The sequence below is a fragment of the Gopherus evgoodei genome, unplaced genomic scaffold, assembly GCF_007399415.2.
Source record: "Gopherus evgoodei ecotype Sinaloan lineage unplaced genomic scaffold, rGopEvg1_v1.p scaffold_200_arrow_ctg1, whole genome shotgun sequence".
NCBI classification, from domain to species: domain Eukaryota; kingdom Metazoa; phylum Chordata; order Testudines; family Testudinidae; genus Gopherus; species Gopherus evgoodei.
In genome coordinates, this window is record NW_022059863.1 from 41,765 (window position 1) to 53,766 (window position 12,002).

Genomic DNA, 12,002 nt, shown 5'->3' on the forward strand with positions numbered 1-12,002 from the left:
GTGAACCTATGGGTAGGGGGCGATTGTTGCCGGAGAACCGACCCCCGCCCTACCAAAATCCAACCCCCGAGACTAATCACCTCCCCCCGCCGCCCTGTCCTTCCCTGCCCCTTTAAGGAAGCCTCAGATTGTCACTTATTGTCTGGGCGATTGACCAATCAGGGGCTACCTGGGGAAGGGGGGCAGCTCCTCATTGGCTGGGATGTAAGCGCCCCGCCCCACCCCTCTCTCTGCAGATCCCCCCCCCCATCCACGGTCGCTGTCCAGCCGCCTGGGTGCTGAATCGCCCCTCCCCCACCCCCAGCCGCCCCTACACCGGGACCCTCCCGCCGCTGGGGCAGGGGGCGCAGCGGAGCCAGGATGAGTGGGGGGGTCTATGGAGGAGGTAAGGGGCCCCCTTTAATGTCCCCCCCCTTTTATGTCTGCGCAGGGATCACAGTGGCGGCCCGCAGCCCCCAGGGGGCGCCCTGCTGCAGGGAGGGGGGGTCAGCAAGGGGGCGCCCTACCCCGGTTCTCGGAGCGTGAACCCAGGCGTCCGGGCCGGTTCCCCCCCCCCCGGCCCCAGATCTTGTCCGCTTGAGCTGGGATTCTCTTTCCAGCCCCCCCGCCCCAGAGGTGGGCGCATCACAGCACCGGGCGACGGGTCCCTCGGTAACCGGCCGCCCTGCCCCAGAGGTGGCTGCATCTCAGCGCCAGGCGAGGGGTCCCTGGGTAACCGGCCACCCCACCCCAGAGGTGGCTGCATCTCAGCGCCAGGCGAGGGGTCCCTGGGTAACCGGCCACCCCACCCCAGAGGTGGGCGCATCACAGCACCGGGCGAGGGGTCCCTGGGTAACCGGCCGCCCCGCCCCAGAGGTGGCCGCATCTCAGCACCAGGCGAGGGGTCCCTGGGTAACCGGCCGCCCCGCCCCAGAGGTGGCCGCATCTCAGCGCCGGGCGAGGGGTCCCTGGGTAACCGGCCACCCCGCCCCAGAGGTGGGCGCGTCTCAGCGCCGGGTGAGGGGTCCCTGGGTAACCAGCCATCCCGCCCCAGAGGTGGCTGCATCTCAGCGCCGGGCAAGGGGTCCCTGGGTAACCGGCCGCCCCGCCCCAGAGGTGGGCACATCTCAGCGCCAGGCGAGGGGTTCCTGGGTAACTGGCTGCCCCGCCCCAGAGGTGGCTGCATCTCAGCGCCTGGCGAGTTGTCCCTGGGTAACTGGCTGCCCTGCCCTAGAGGTGGCCGCACCTCAGCGCCAGGCGAGGGGTCCCTGGGTAACCGGCCGCCCCGCCCCAGAGGTGGGCGCATCAGTGGCGGGTGCTGAGTGTCTCTCTCTCTGTCTATCCCAGATGAGGTGGGGGCGCTCGTCTTTGACATCGGCTCGTTCTCAGTCCGAGCTGGCTACGCCGGAGAAGACTGCCCCAAGGTACGTCCTCAGCCTCCCCGTTGGGGCCCTGGAAACACCCCCCCAACCGGCCTTGAGGCTGGATGGAAGCTGGCTCGCCCTAGAGGGGACAGGCCCCTGCCCCATTCCCTGCCCCCCTGAGCCAGCCAGTCCCTGCCCTGGGGCCGGGTGGGAGGCGACGCCCCCCGAGGGGCCAAGCCTGTGGCTCACCCTGCCCCCCCCCGCAGGCGGATTTCCCCACCACGGTGGGGCTGCTGGCCCCCGAGGAGGCGGCGCTGGAGCTGGACGGGGACAAGGAGAAGAAGCCGGGGAAGGTTTATTACATCGACACCAACTCGCTGCACGTCCCACGGGAGAACACGGACGTCCTGTCGCCCCTCAAGAACGGCATGAGTGAGGGGCTGCCCCCAGGGCCCTGCCACGGGGCTTCCTGCCACGGGCCCCCCTGCCATGGGCCCCCCTGCCATGGGCCCTTGCTACCCCCCCACCACGGGGTTTCCTGCCACGGGCCCCCCTGCCACGGGCCCCCCTGCCATGGGCCCTTGCTACCCCCCCCACCACGGGGTTTCCTGCCACGGGCCCCCCTGCCACGGGCCCTCGCTACCACCCACCACGGGCCTTGCTGCCATGGGCCTTGCTGCCATGGGCCCTCGTTACCCCCCCCAAGGGGACTTCCTGCCACGGGGCTTCGTGCCACGGGCCCTCGCTACCCCCCCTCCTCGGGGCTTCCTGCCATGGGCCCCCCTGCCATGGGCCCTTGGCTACCCCCCCACCATGGGGTTTCCTGCCACGGGGCTTCCTGCCACGGGCCCTCACTTTCCCCCCACCACGGGGTTTCCTGCCACGGGGCTTCCTGCCATGGCCCCCCTTCCACGGGCCCTCGCTTTCCCCCCACCATGGGGTTTCCTGCCACGGGCCCCCCTTCCACGGGCCCTCGCTTTCCCCCCACCATGGGGTTTCCTGCCACGGGCCCCCCTTCCACGGGCCCTCGCTTTCCCCCCACCACGGGGTTTCCTGCCACAGGGCTTCCTGCCACGGGCCCTCACTACCCCCCTGCCATGGGGCTTCCTGCCACGGAGCTTCCTGCCACAGGCCCTCGCTACCCCCTCACCACGGGGCTTCCTGCCACAAGCCCCACTGCCACGGGCCCTCACTACCCCTACGCCATGGCCCTCCTGCCACGGGGCTTCCTGCCACGGGTCCTTGCTACGCCCTCACCACAGGGCTTCCTGCCATGGGGCTTCCTGCCACAGGCCCCCCCTGCCACGGACCCTCGCTACCCCCTGCCACGGCCCACCCCTGCCACGGCCTGCCCCTGCCACGGGGCTTCCTGCCACGGGGCTCCCTGCCATGGGCCCCCCTGCCATGGGCCCTTTCTACCCCCCCCCCGGCACAGGGCTTCCTGCCACGGGGCTTCCTGCCACGGGTCCTTGCTACGCCCTCACCACAGGGCTTCCTGCCATGGGGCTTCCTGCCATGGGCACGCCCTGCCACAGGCCCTCGCTATCCCCTGCCATGGCCTGTCCCTGCCATGGCCTGCCCCCGCCATGGGGCTTCCTGCCACGGGGACCCCCACCATGAGTCTTCCTGCCACAGGCCCTCGCTACCTCCCCCACCATGGGTCTTCCTGCCACGGGGACCCCCACCATGAGTCTTCCTGCCACAGGCCCTCGTACCTCCCCCACCATGGGTCTTCCTGCCACGGGGACCCCCACCATGAGTCTTACTGCCACAGGCCCTCGCTACCTCCCCCACCATGGGTGTTCCTGCCACGGGGACCCCCACCATGAGTCTTACTGCCACAGGCCCTCGCTACCCCCCCACGATGAGTCTTCCTGCCACGAGCCCCCCCGCCACGGGACCCTGCTACCCACCCTGCCATGGACCCCCCCGTCATGGACCCTCCTGCCATGGGACCCTGCTACCCCCCACCACGGTCCCCACTGCCACGGGTCTTCCTGCCACGCCCCCCCCAAAATGCCCCCCCCGCCACAGGACCATGCTACCTCCCTGCCACGGGCTCCCACTACCCCCCTGCCATGGCCCCCCGCCACAGGCCCTCGCTATCCCCCTGCCGTGGTCCCCCCTGCCACGGGACCCCGCTGCCCTCCTGACCCTGCCGTGGTCCCCCCTGCCATGGGCCCCCACTATGCCCCTGCCACGGCCCCCCCGCCACGGTCCCTGCACCCCCCCCACCACAGGCCCCTCGTTACCCCTCTGCCACAGCTCCTCGCTTCCTCCCCTGCCTCACCCTGCCCCTCTGCGGCTTTTGTACCCCCTGCCAAGGGCATCCCCCAGTGGCTTCCCCACCCCCATGGGCGACCCCACGTGGTGCAGGGGGGCTGGAGGGAAGCGGGTTGGTGCCACCTTAACTGAGCCCCCCCCATATCTCTCCCTCCCCCCGTGTCATTCCCTCACCCCCCCACGCCGCTGTCCCCCCAGTCGAGGACTGGGACTGTTTCCAGGCCATCCTGGACCACACCTACGGGAAACACGTCAAGTCGGAGCCCGGCCTGCACCCCGTGCTCATGTCCGAGGCGCCGGTAGGTCCCCCCCGTACCCCCTGACATCGCGTCACCCCCCTCACGCTGTCAAATCTCCGCGATCCACCCCCTGCGCCCCATCACCCCTGATCCACCCCTGCACCCCAACATCACATCACCCCCACAGGCTGTCAAATCACCGCAATCCACCCCCTGTGCCCTAACATCACCCCTGATCCACCCCTGCACCCCAACATCACATCACCCCCACAGGCTGTCAAATCACCGCAATCCACCCCCTGTGCCCTAACATCACCCCTGATCCACCCCTGCACCCCAACATCACATCACCCCCTCACGCTGTCAAATCACCGCGATCCACCCCCTGCGCCCCGACATCACCCCTGATCCACCCCCTGCACCCCAACATCACATCACCCCTCTGCTGTAAAAATCACCCCAATCCACCCCCTGCACTCCCACATCACCCCTGATCCAGCCCCTGCACCCCAACATCACATCACCCCTCCGCTGTAAAATCACCCCAGTCCACCCCCTGAACCCCAACATCACCCGTGATCCACCCCCTGCACCCCAACATCACATCACCCCTCCACTGTAAAATCACCCCAATCCACCCCCTGCACCCCAACATCACCCCTGATCCACCCCCTGCACCCCAACATCACATCACCCCTCCGCTGTAAAATCACCCCAATCCACCCCCTGTGCCCCGACATCACTCGTGATCCACCCCCTGCACCCCAACATCACATCACACCTCTGCTGTAAAATCACCCCAATCCACCCCCTGCACCCCAATATCACCCCTGATCCACCCCTGCACCCCAACATCACATCACCCCCTCACGCTGTCAAATCACCGCGATCCACCCCCTGCGCCCCGACATCACCCCTGATCCACCCCCTGCACCCCAACATCACATCACCCCTCTGCTGTAAAAATCACCCCAATCCACCCCCTGCACTCCCACATCACCCCTGATCCAGCCCCTGCACCCCAACATCACATCACCCCTCCGCTGTAAAATCACCCCAGTCCACCCCCTGAACCCCAACATCACCCGTGATCCACCCCCTGCACCCCAACATCACATCACCCCTCCACTGTAAAATCACCCCAATCCACCCCCTGCACCCCAACATCACCCCTGATCCACCCCCTGCACCCCAACATCACATCACCCCTCCGCTGTAAAATCACCCCAATCCACCCCCAGCGCCCCAACATCACCCCGATCCACCCCTGCACCCCAACATCACATCACCCCTCCACTGTAAAATCACCCCAATCCACCCCCTGCACCCCAATATCACCCCTGATCCAGCCCCTGCACCCCAACATCATTGATCATCACCCCTCCGCTGTAAAATCACCCCAATCCACCCCCTGCACCCCAATATCACCCCTGATCCACCTCCTGCACCCCAACATCACATCAACCCTCCACTGTAAAATCACCCCAATCCACCCCCTGCACCCCAACATCACCCCTGATCCAGCCCCTGCACCCCAACATCACATCACCCCTCCGCTGTAAAATCACCCCAATCCACCCCCAGCGCCCCAACATCACCCCTGATCCAGCCCCTGCACCCCAACACCATTGATCATCACCCCTCCGCTGTAAAATCACCCCAATCCACCCCCTGTGCCCTAACATCACCCCTGATCCAGCCCCTGCACCCCAACATCATTGATCATCACCCCTCCGCTGTAAAATCACCCCAATCCACCACCTGCACCCCAACATCACCCCTGATCCAGCCCCTGCACCCCAACATCACATCGCCCCCCCCCGTGCTGTCAAATCTCCGCGATCCACCCCCTGCCCCCCGACCCCCCGGCCTGCCCCCCAGCGCCCCACTGCCGCTCTCTCCCCGCAGTGGAACACCCGGGCCAAGCGGGAGAAGCTGACCGAGCTGATGTTCGAGCATTACGCCATTCCGGCCTTCTTCCTCTGCAAGACCGCCGTCCTCACCGCGTATCCGGGGGGCGAGTGGGGGGCTGGCGGCGGGATCCGGGGGGCTGGAGGACTGGCGAGGACGTGGGGGGGCTGGGAAGGATCTGGGGGGCTGGAGGTGGGAGTGCCGGCAATGTGGGGGGCTGGGATGGGGCTGGCAGGCTGGAGAAGACATGTGGGGGGCTGCAATGCGGGGAGCTGGGCAGGGACTGGGGGGGCTATAGGGGAGATCTGAGGGGCTGGGAGGAAGATGGGGGGATTCTGGCACGGGGTTTGGCAGCAGGCACCATGGGCGCTGTGGGGGGCACATGTAGGGCACAGAGAGGGGCGCAGAGAGCGGGGCCGACAGCGGCTACGAGGCGGGCGCCCGCTCCAGTGGCAGGGAGTTCCACTGACCCCAGGGACCGTCTTCCCCTTGACCCCCCCACGCCCCCCAGCTTTGCCAACGGCCGCAGCACGGGGCTGGTGCTCGACAGCGGGGCCACCCACACCACGGCCATCCCCGTGCACGACGGCTACATCCTGCAGCAAGGTGGGCACCGCCCGGACGCCTGGGTCCTTCCCCGGCTCTGGGAGGGGAGTGGGGGCTGGTGGGTCAGAGCAGGGGGGGCTGGGAGCCAGGACTCCTGGGTTCTCTCCCCAGCTCTGGGAGGGCAGTGGGGACTGGTGGTTAGAGCAGGGGGGGCTGGGAGCCAGGACTCCTGGGTTCTCTCCCCGGCTCTGGGAGGGGAGTGGGGGCTGGTGGGTTAGAGCAGGGGGGCTGGGAGCCTGGACTCCTGGGTTCTCTCCCCGGCTCTGGGAGGGGAGTGGGGGCTGGGGGGTTAGAGCAGAGGGGGCTGGGAGCCGGGACTCCTGGGTTCTCTCCCCGGCTCTGGGAGGGGAGTGGAGGCTGGTGGGTTAGAGCAGAGGGGGCTGGGAGCCAGGACTCCTGGGTTCTCTCCCTGTCTCTGGGAGGGGAGTGGGGGCTGGTGGGTCAGAGCAGGGGGGGCTGGGAGCCAGGACTCCTGGGTTCTCTCCCCGGCTCTGGGAGGGGAGTGGGGGCTGTTGGTTAGAGCAGGGGGGCTGGGAGCCAGGACTCCTGGGTTCTCTCCCCGGCTCTGGGAGGGGAGTGGGGGCTGGTGGGTTAGAGCAGGGGGGGCTGGGAGCCAGGACTCCTGGGTTCATGCCCCGCTCTGGGGGGGTTCCAGGGATCGTGAAGTCGCCGCTGGCCGGGGATTTCATCTCCATGCAGTGCCGGGAGCTCTTCCAAGAGATGAACATCGAGATCGTGCCCCCCTACATGATCGCTGCCAAGGTGCGGTGTGGGGGGGTCTCTCATGGGGGCAGCCGGGCTGGGGGGAAAACAGGAATCCGGGGGGGGGTTGATGGGCGGAGGGGTTGGGGGGATCAGTGGGAGGTGGGAGGCTCCGGGAGGGGAAAGATTCACAGCTCCCCCCTGTCCCATCTTTCTGCCTCCGCGCAGGACCCCGTGCGTGAGGGGGCCCCCCCCAACTGGAAGAAGAAGGAGAAGCTGCCCCAGGTCTCCAAATCCTGGCACAACTACACCTGCAATGTGAGCTGGGAGGGGGCTGGACGCCTGGGTTCTCCCCCCGGCTCTGGGAGGGGAGTGGGGGCTGGTGGTTAGAGCAGGAGGGGCTGGGAGCCAGGACTCCTGGGTTCTCTCCCTGGCTCCGGGAGGGGAATGGGGGCTGGTGGGTCAGAGCAGGGGGGGCTGGGAGCCAGGACTCCTGGGTTCTCTCCCCGGCTCTGGGAGGGGAGTGGGGCCTGGTGGTTAGAGCAGGGGGGCTGGGAGCCAGGACTCCTTGGTTCTCCCCCCCGGCTCTGGGAGGGCAGTGGGGGCTGATGGGTTAGAGCAGGGTGGGCTGGGAGCCAGGACTCCTGGGTTCTCTCCTCCAATCAGTGACCCATATATCCTCCCGTTCCCCCAGGAGGTGATCCAGGATTTCCAGGCCTCGGTGCTACAGGTCTCCGACTCGCCGTATGACGAGCAGTGAGTGCTGGGTGGGGGCAGGACCCGGGCGGGGGCAGCCCCTGGCTCTGTGGTGGGAGGAGGGCGGGGGCTGCGCTTTGCCAGGAGGGGGACTGGGCTCTCAGCTTGGGGGGGGTCTGTCAGGGTGGGGCCGTAGGGGAAGCAGTGGGGTCACTATCCCCTCTCTGCCCCCCCCCGCAGGGTGGCCGCCCAGATGCCCACCGTGCACTACGAGATGCCCAACGGCTACAACACGGACTATGGGGCTGAGCGGCTGCGCATCCCCGAGGGGCTGTTCGACCCCTCCAACGTCAAGGTGAGTCCCCTCCTCCCAGAGCCGGGGAGAGAACCCAGGAGTCCTGGCTCCCAGCCCCCCTGCTCTGACCCACCAGCCCCCACTCCCCTCCCAGAGCCGGGGAGAGAACCCAGGAGTCCTGGCTCCCAGCCCCCCTACTCTAACCCACCAGCCCCCACTCCCCTCCCAGAGCCGGGGAGAGAACCCAGGAGTCCTGGCTCCCAGCCCCCCTGCTCTAACCCACCAGCCCCCACTCCCCTCCCAGAGCTGGGGAGAGAACCCAGGAGTCCTGGCTCCCAGCCCCCCTGCTCTAACCCACCAGCCCCCACTCCCCTCCCAGAGCCGGGGAGAGAACCCAGGAGTCCTGGCCCCCAGCCCCCCTGCTCTAACCACCAGCCCCCCATTCCCAGAACACCTGCCTTTTTTAATCACCCCCTGCCTCAGTTTCCCCAGGGGGGCTTCTTGTCCAGGGTGGGTCAGGGAGTTGGGGGGAGATGGTGGTGGATATTGAGCAAGGCAGAGGGCAGAAGAGCCCCCCATTAACGTCCCCCCCATTGTCTCCCCGACTCCAGGGCCTTTCCGGGAACACCATGCTGGGCGTCGGCCACGTGGTGACCACCAGCATCGGCATGTGTGATATCGACATCAGGCCGGTGCGTGCCCCCCCTCGGTTCCCCCTGCCCTGTGGGGTGTGGGGCTGGGACCCCCTGCAACTGGAGTCACGTGGCTGGGCCTGTGGGGAGGGGCACGTGGTCAGCAGGCGGGACGCCGGGGGAGATGGGCCCGTGGGGGAGACACTGGGGGAGATGGGCCCGTGGGGAGACGCCGGGGGGGCAAGGGGGGTGGGACACCAGGGGAGGGGGGCCTGTGGGGGGAGACACCAGGGCAGGGGGGCCCGGGACTAACCCTCTCCCCGGGACTCCCAGGGTCTCTACGGCAGCGTCATTGTGACCGGGGGCAACACCCTGCTCCAGGGCTTCACCGACCGGCTGAACCGGGAGCTGTCGCAGAAAACACCGCCCGTGAGTGTGTGTGTGTGTGTGTGTGTGTGTAGGGGTTGTGGGGGGGTGTTGAGGGGTTGCTGTGGGGTGTGTGTGTGTCAAGGAGTTGCTGGGGGTTGGTGTGTGTGTAGGGGGGTTGGTGTGTGCGCGTGTGTGTGTGTGTGGAGGGGTTGCTGGTGGGGTGTATCAAGGGGTTGTTGGGGTGTGTGTGTCTGTAGAGGGGTTGTGGGTGTAGAAGGTTGTTGGCGGTTATGCTGTGTGTGTGTCGAGGGGTTGCTGGGGGGTGGTGGTGGGGTGTGGAGGGGTTGCTGTGGGGTGTGTGTGTGTCGAGGAGTTGTTGGGGTTGGTGTGTGTGTGTGTGTGTGTGTGTGTGTGTGTGTGGAGAGGGGTTGCCGGGGGCTGTGGGGGTTGTGTCTATGTGTGGAGAGGGCTGTGGAGGGTGTGTGTAGAGGGTTGTGAGGGGCTGTGGGGTGTGTCTAGAGGGGTTGCTGTGGGGTTTGGTGGGGTGTGTAGAGGGGTTGCTGTTGGGTTTGGTGGGGTGTGTAGAGGGTTGCAGGGGGCTGTGGGGTGTGTCTAGAGGGGTCGCTGTTGGGTTTGGTGGGGTGTGTGTAGAGGGTTGTGAGGGGATGTGGGGTGTGTCTAGAGGGGTTGCTGTGGGGTTTGGTGGAGTGTGTAGAGGGTTGTGAGGGGCTGTGGGGTGTGTCTAGAGGGGTTGCTGTGGGGTTTGGTGGGGTGTGTAGAGGGTTGTGAGGGGATGTGGGGTGTGTCTAGAGGGGTTGCTGTGGGGTTTGGTGGGGTGTGTAGAGGGTTGTGAGGGGATGTGGGGTGTGTCTAGAGGGGTTGCTGTGGGGTTTGGGGATGTGTGTAGAGGGTTGTGAGGGGCTGTGGGGTGTGTCTAGAGGGGTTGCTGTGGGGTTTGGTGGGGTGTGTAGAGGGGTTGCTGTGGGGTTTGGTGGGGTGTGTAGAGGGTTGCAGGGGGCTGTGGGGTGTGTCTAGAGGGGTTGCTGTGAGGTTTGGTGGGATGTGTGTAGAGGGTTGTGGGGTGTGTCTAGAGGGGTTGCTGTTGGGTTTGGGGATGTGTGTAGAGGGTTGTGAGGGGCTGTGGGGTGTGTCTAGAGGGGTTGCTGTTGGGTTTGGTGGGGTGTGTGTAGAGGGTTGCCGGGGGCTGTGGGGTGTGTCTAGAGGGGTTGCTGTTGGGTTTGGTGGGGTGTGTGTAGAGGGTTGTGAGGGGGCTGTGGGGTTTGTGTATCTGTGTGTGTGCAGTGCTGCCCCCTGCTGGCCAGTCCTGTGGGTGCGCTGGGCACTGGCCAGCCGGGGGCCTCTCCCCACCCCCCCTGTGCCCCCCCAGAGCATGCGCCTCAAACTCATCGCCACCAACAGCACCATGGAGCGGAGATTCAGCCCCTGGATTGGGGGGTCCATCCTCGCCTCGCTGGTGAGTGCCCCCGGGGGGCAGGACACCTGGGTTCTCCCCAGCGTGGGGGGTGGGGCTGGGAGCCAGGACTCCTGGGTTCTCTCCCCGGCTCTGGGAGGGGAGTGGGGGCTGGTGGTCAGAGCAGGGGGGGTGGGAGCCAGGACTCCTGGGTTCTCTCCCCGGCTCTGGGAGGGGAGTGGGGGCTGGTGGTTAGAGCAGGGGGGGCTGGGAGCCAGGACTCCTGGGTTCTCTCCCCAGTGCTGGGAGGGGAGTGGGGGCTGGTGGGTTGGAGCAGGGGGGTGGGGGCTGGGAGCCAGGACTCCTGGGTCCTATCCTGGTCTCTTCTCCCCAGGGCACCTTCCAGCAGATGTGGATCTCCAAGCAGGAGTACGAGGAGGGCGGGAAGCAGTGCGTGGAGCGGAAGTGCCCCTGATGCAGCCGGCGCCCCCTGGCGGCGGGGCTGGGGGCCCCATGGAGATCTTTCCTGGGGGTCCCCCTCCCCACCCCGCGCTGTTTCCAACCATTGTGCTCACAACACCTTTGGCGGGGGGAGAGGGTCTGACCCCCCCGTCCCAGCCCCCCATGGATTGTGCCGTTCCCCTCCCCCCGGTGTCCCTCGCTAGCTCGTTCCGTGGTTCGTTAACTGGGTCCGTTCATTTTCAGGGGTGCGAATGTGGCGTCTGGACATTGGCCCGTAATAAATGTCCGAGAAGGAAAAAACCGTCCAGTGGTGTCTGCGTAAGGCTGCCTAGCCGTGAACGGAACCCAGGAGTCCGGGCTCCCAGCCCCCTGCTCTGACCACCAGCCCCCACGCCCCTCCCAGAGCCGGGGAGAGAACCCAGGAGTCCTGGCTCCCAGCCCCCTGCTCTGACCCACCAGCCCCCACTCCCCTCCCAGAGCTGAGGAGGGAACCCAGGAGTCCTGGCTCCCAGCCCCCCTGCTCTAACCCACCAGCTCCCACTCCCCTCCCAGAGCCGGGGAGAACCCAGGAGTCCTGGCTCCCAGCCCCCCTGCTCTGACCCACCAGCCCCCACTCCCCCCCCCGAGCCGGGGGGAGAACCCAGGAGTCCGGGCTCCCAGCCCCCTGCTCTGACCCACCAGCCCCCACTCCCCTCCCAGAGCCGGGGGGAGAACCCAGGAGTCCTGGCTCCCAGCCCCCCTGTGCTCTAACCACTAGACCCCACTCCTCACCCAGAGCCAGGAGCGAACACAGGAGTCCTGGCTCCAGCCCCCTGCTCTAAGCACTAGACCCCACTCCCCTCCCAGAGCCAGGGAAAGAACCCAGGAGTCCTGGCTCCCAGCCCCCCCTGCTCTAACCACCAGCCCCCATTCCCCTCCCAGAGCCAGGGGGAGAACCCAGGAGTCCTGGCTCCCAGCCCCCCCTGCTCTAACCACCAGCCCCCACTCCCCTCCCAGAGCCGGGGAGAGAACCCAGGAGTCCTGGCTCCCAGCCCCCCCTGCTCTAACCACCAG

General features: G+C 67.2%; 1 protein-coding gene across 1 annotated transcript; it reads left to right on the top strand.

The window, feature by feature from the left end:
* Window positions 1-257: 257 nt before the first annotated feature.
* On the top strand, window positions 258-11,024 carry LOC115640095 (actin-like protein 6B). Its single transcript, XM_030542961.1, has 14 exons — window positions 258-385; window positions 1,327-1,403; window positions 1,610-1,775; window positions 3,825-3,925; window positions 5,774-5,871; window positions 6,288-6,382; window positions 7,038-7,144; window positions 7,313-7,402; window positions 7,779-7,840; window positions 8,021-8,135; window positions 8,687-8,767; window positions 9,041-9,136; window positions 10,464-10,550; window positions 10,882-11,024. Exons 1-14 carry the CDS (start codon window positions 361-363, stop codon window positions 10,960-10,962), a joined length of 1,281 nt encoding a protein of 426 aa, XP_030398821.1. The 5' UTR covers window positions 258-360; the 3' UTR covers window positions 10,963-11,024.
* The last annotated feature ends 978 nt before the right edge of the window (window positions 11,025-12,002 follow it).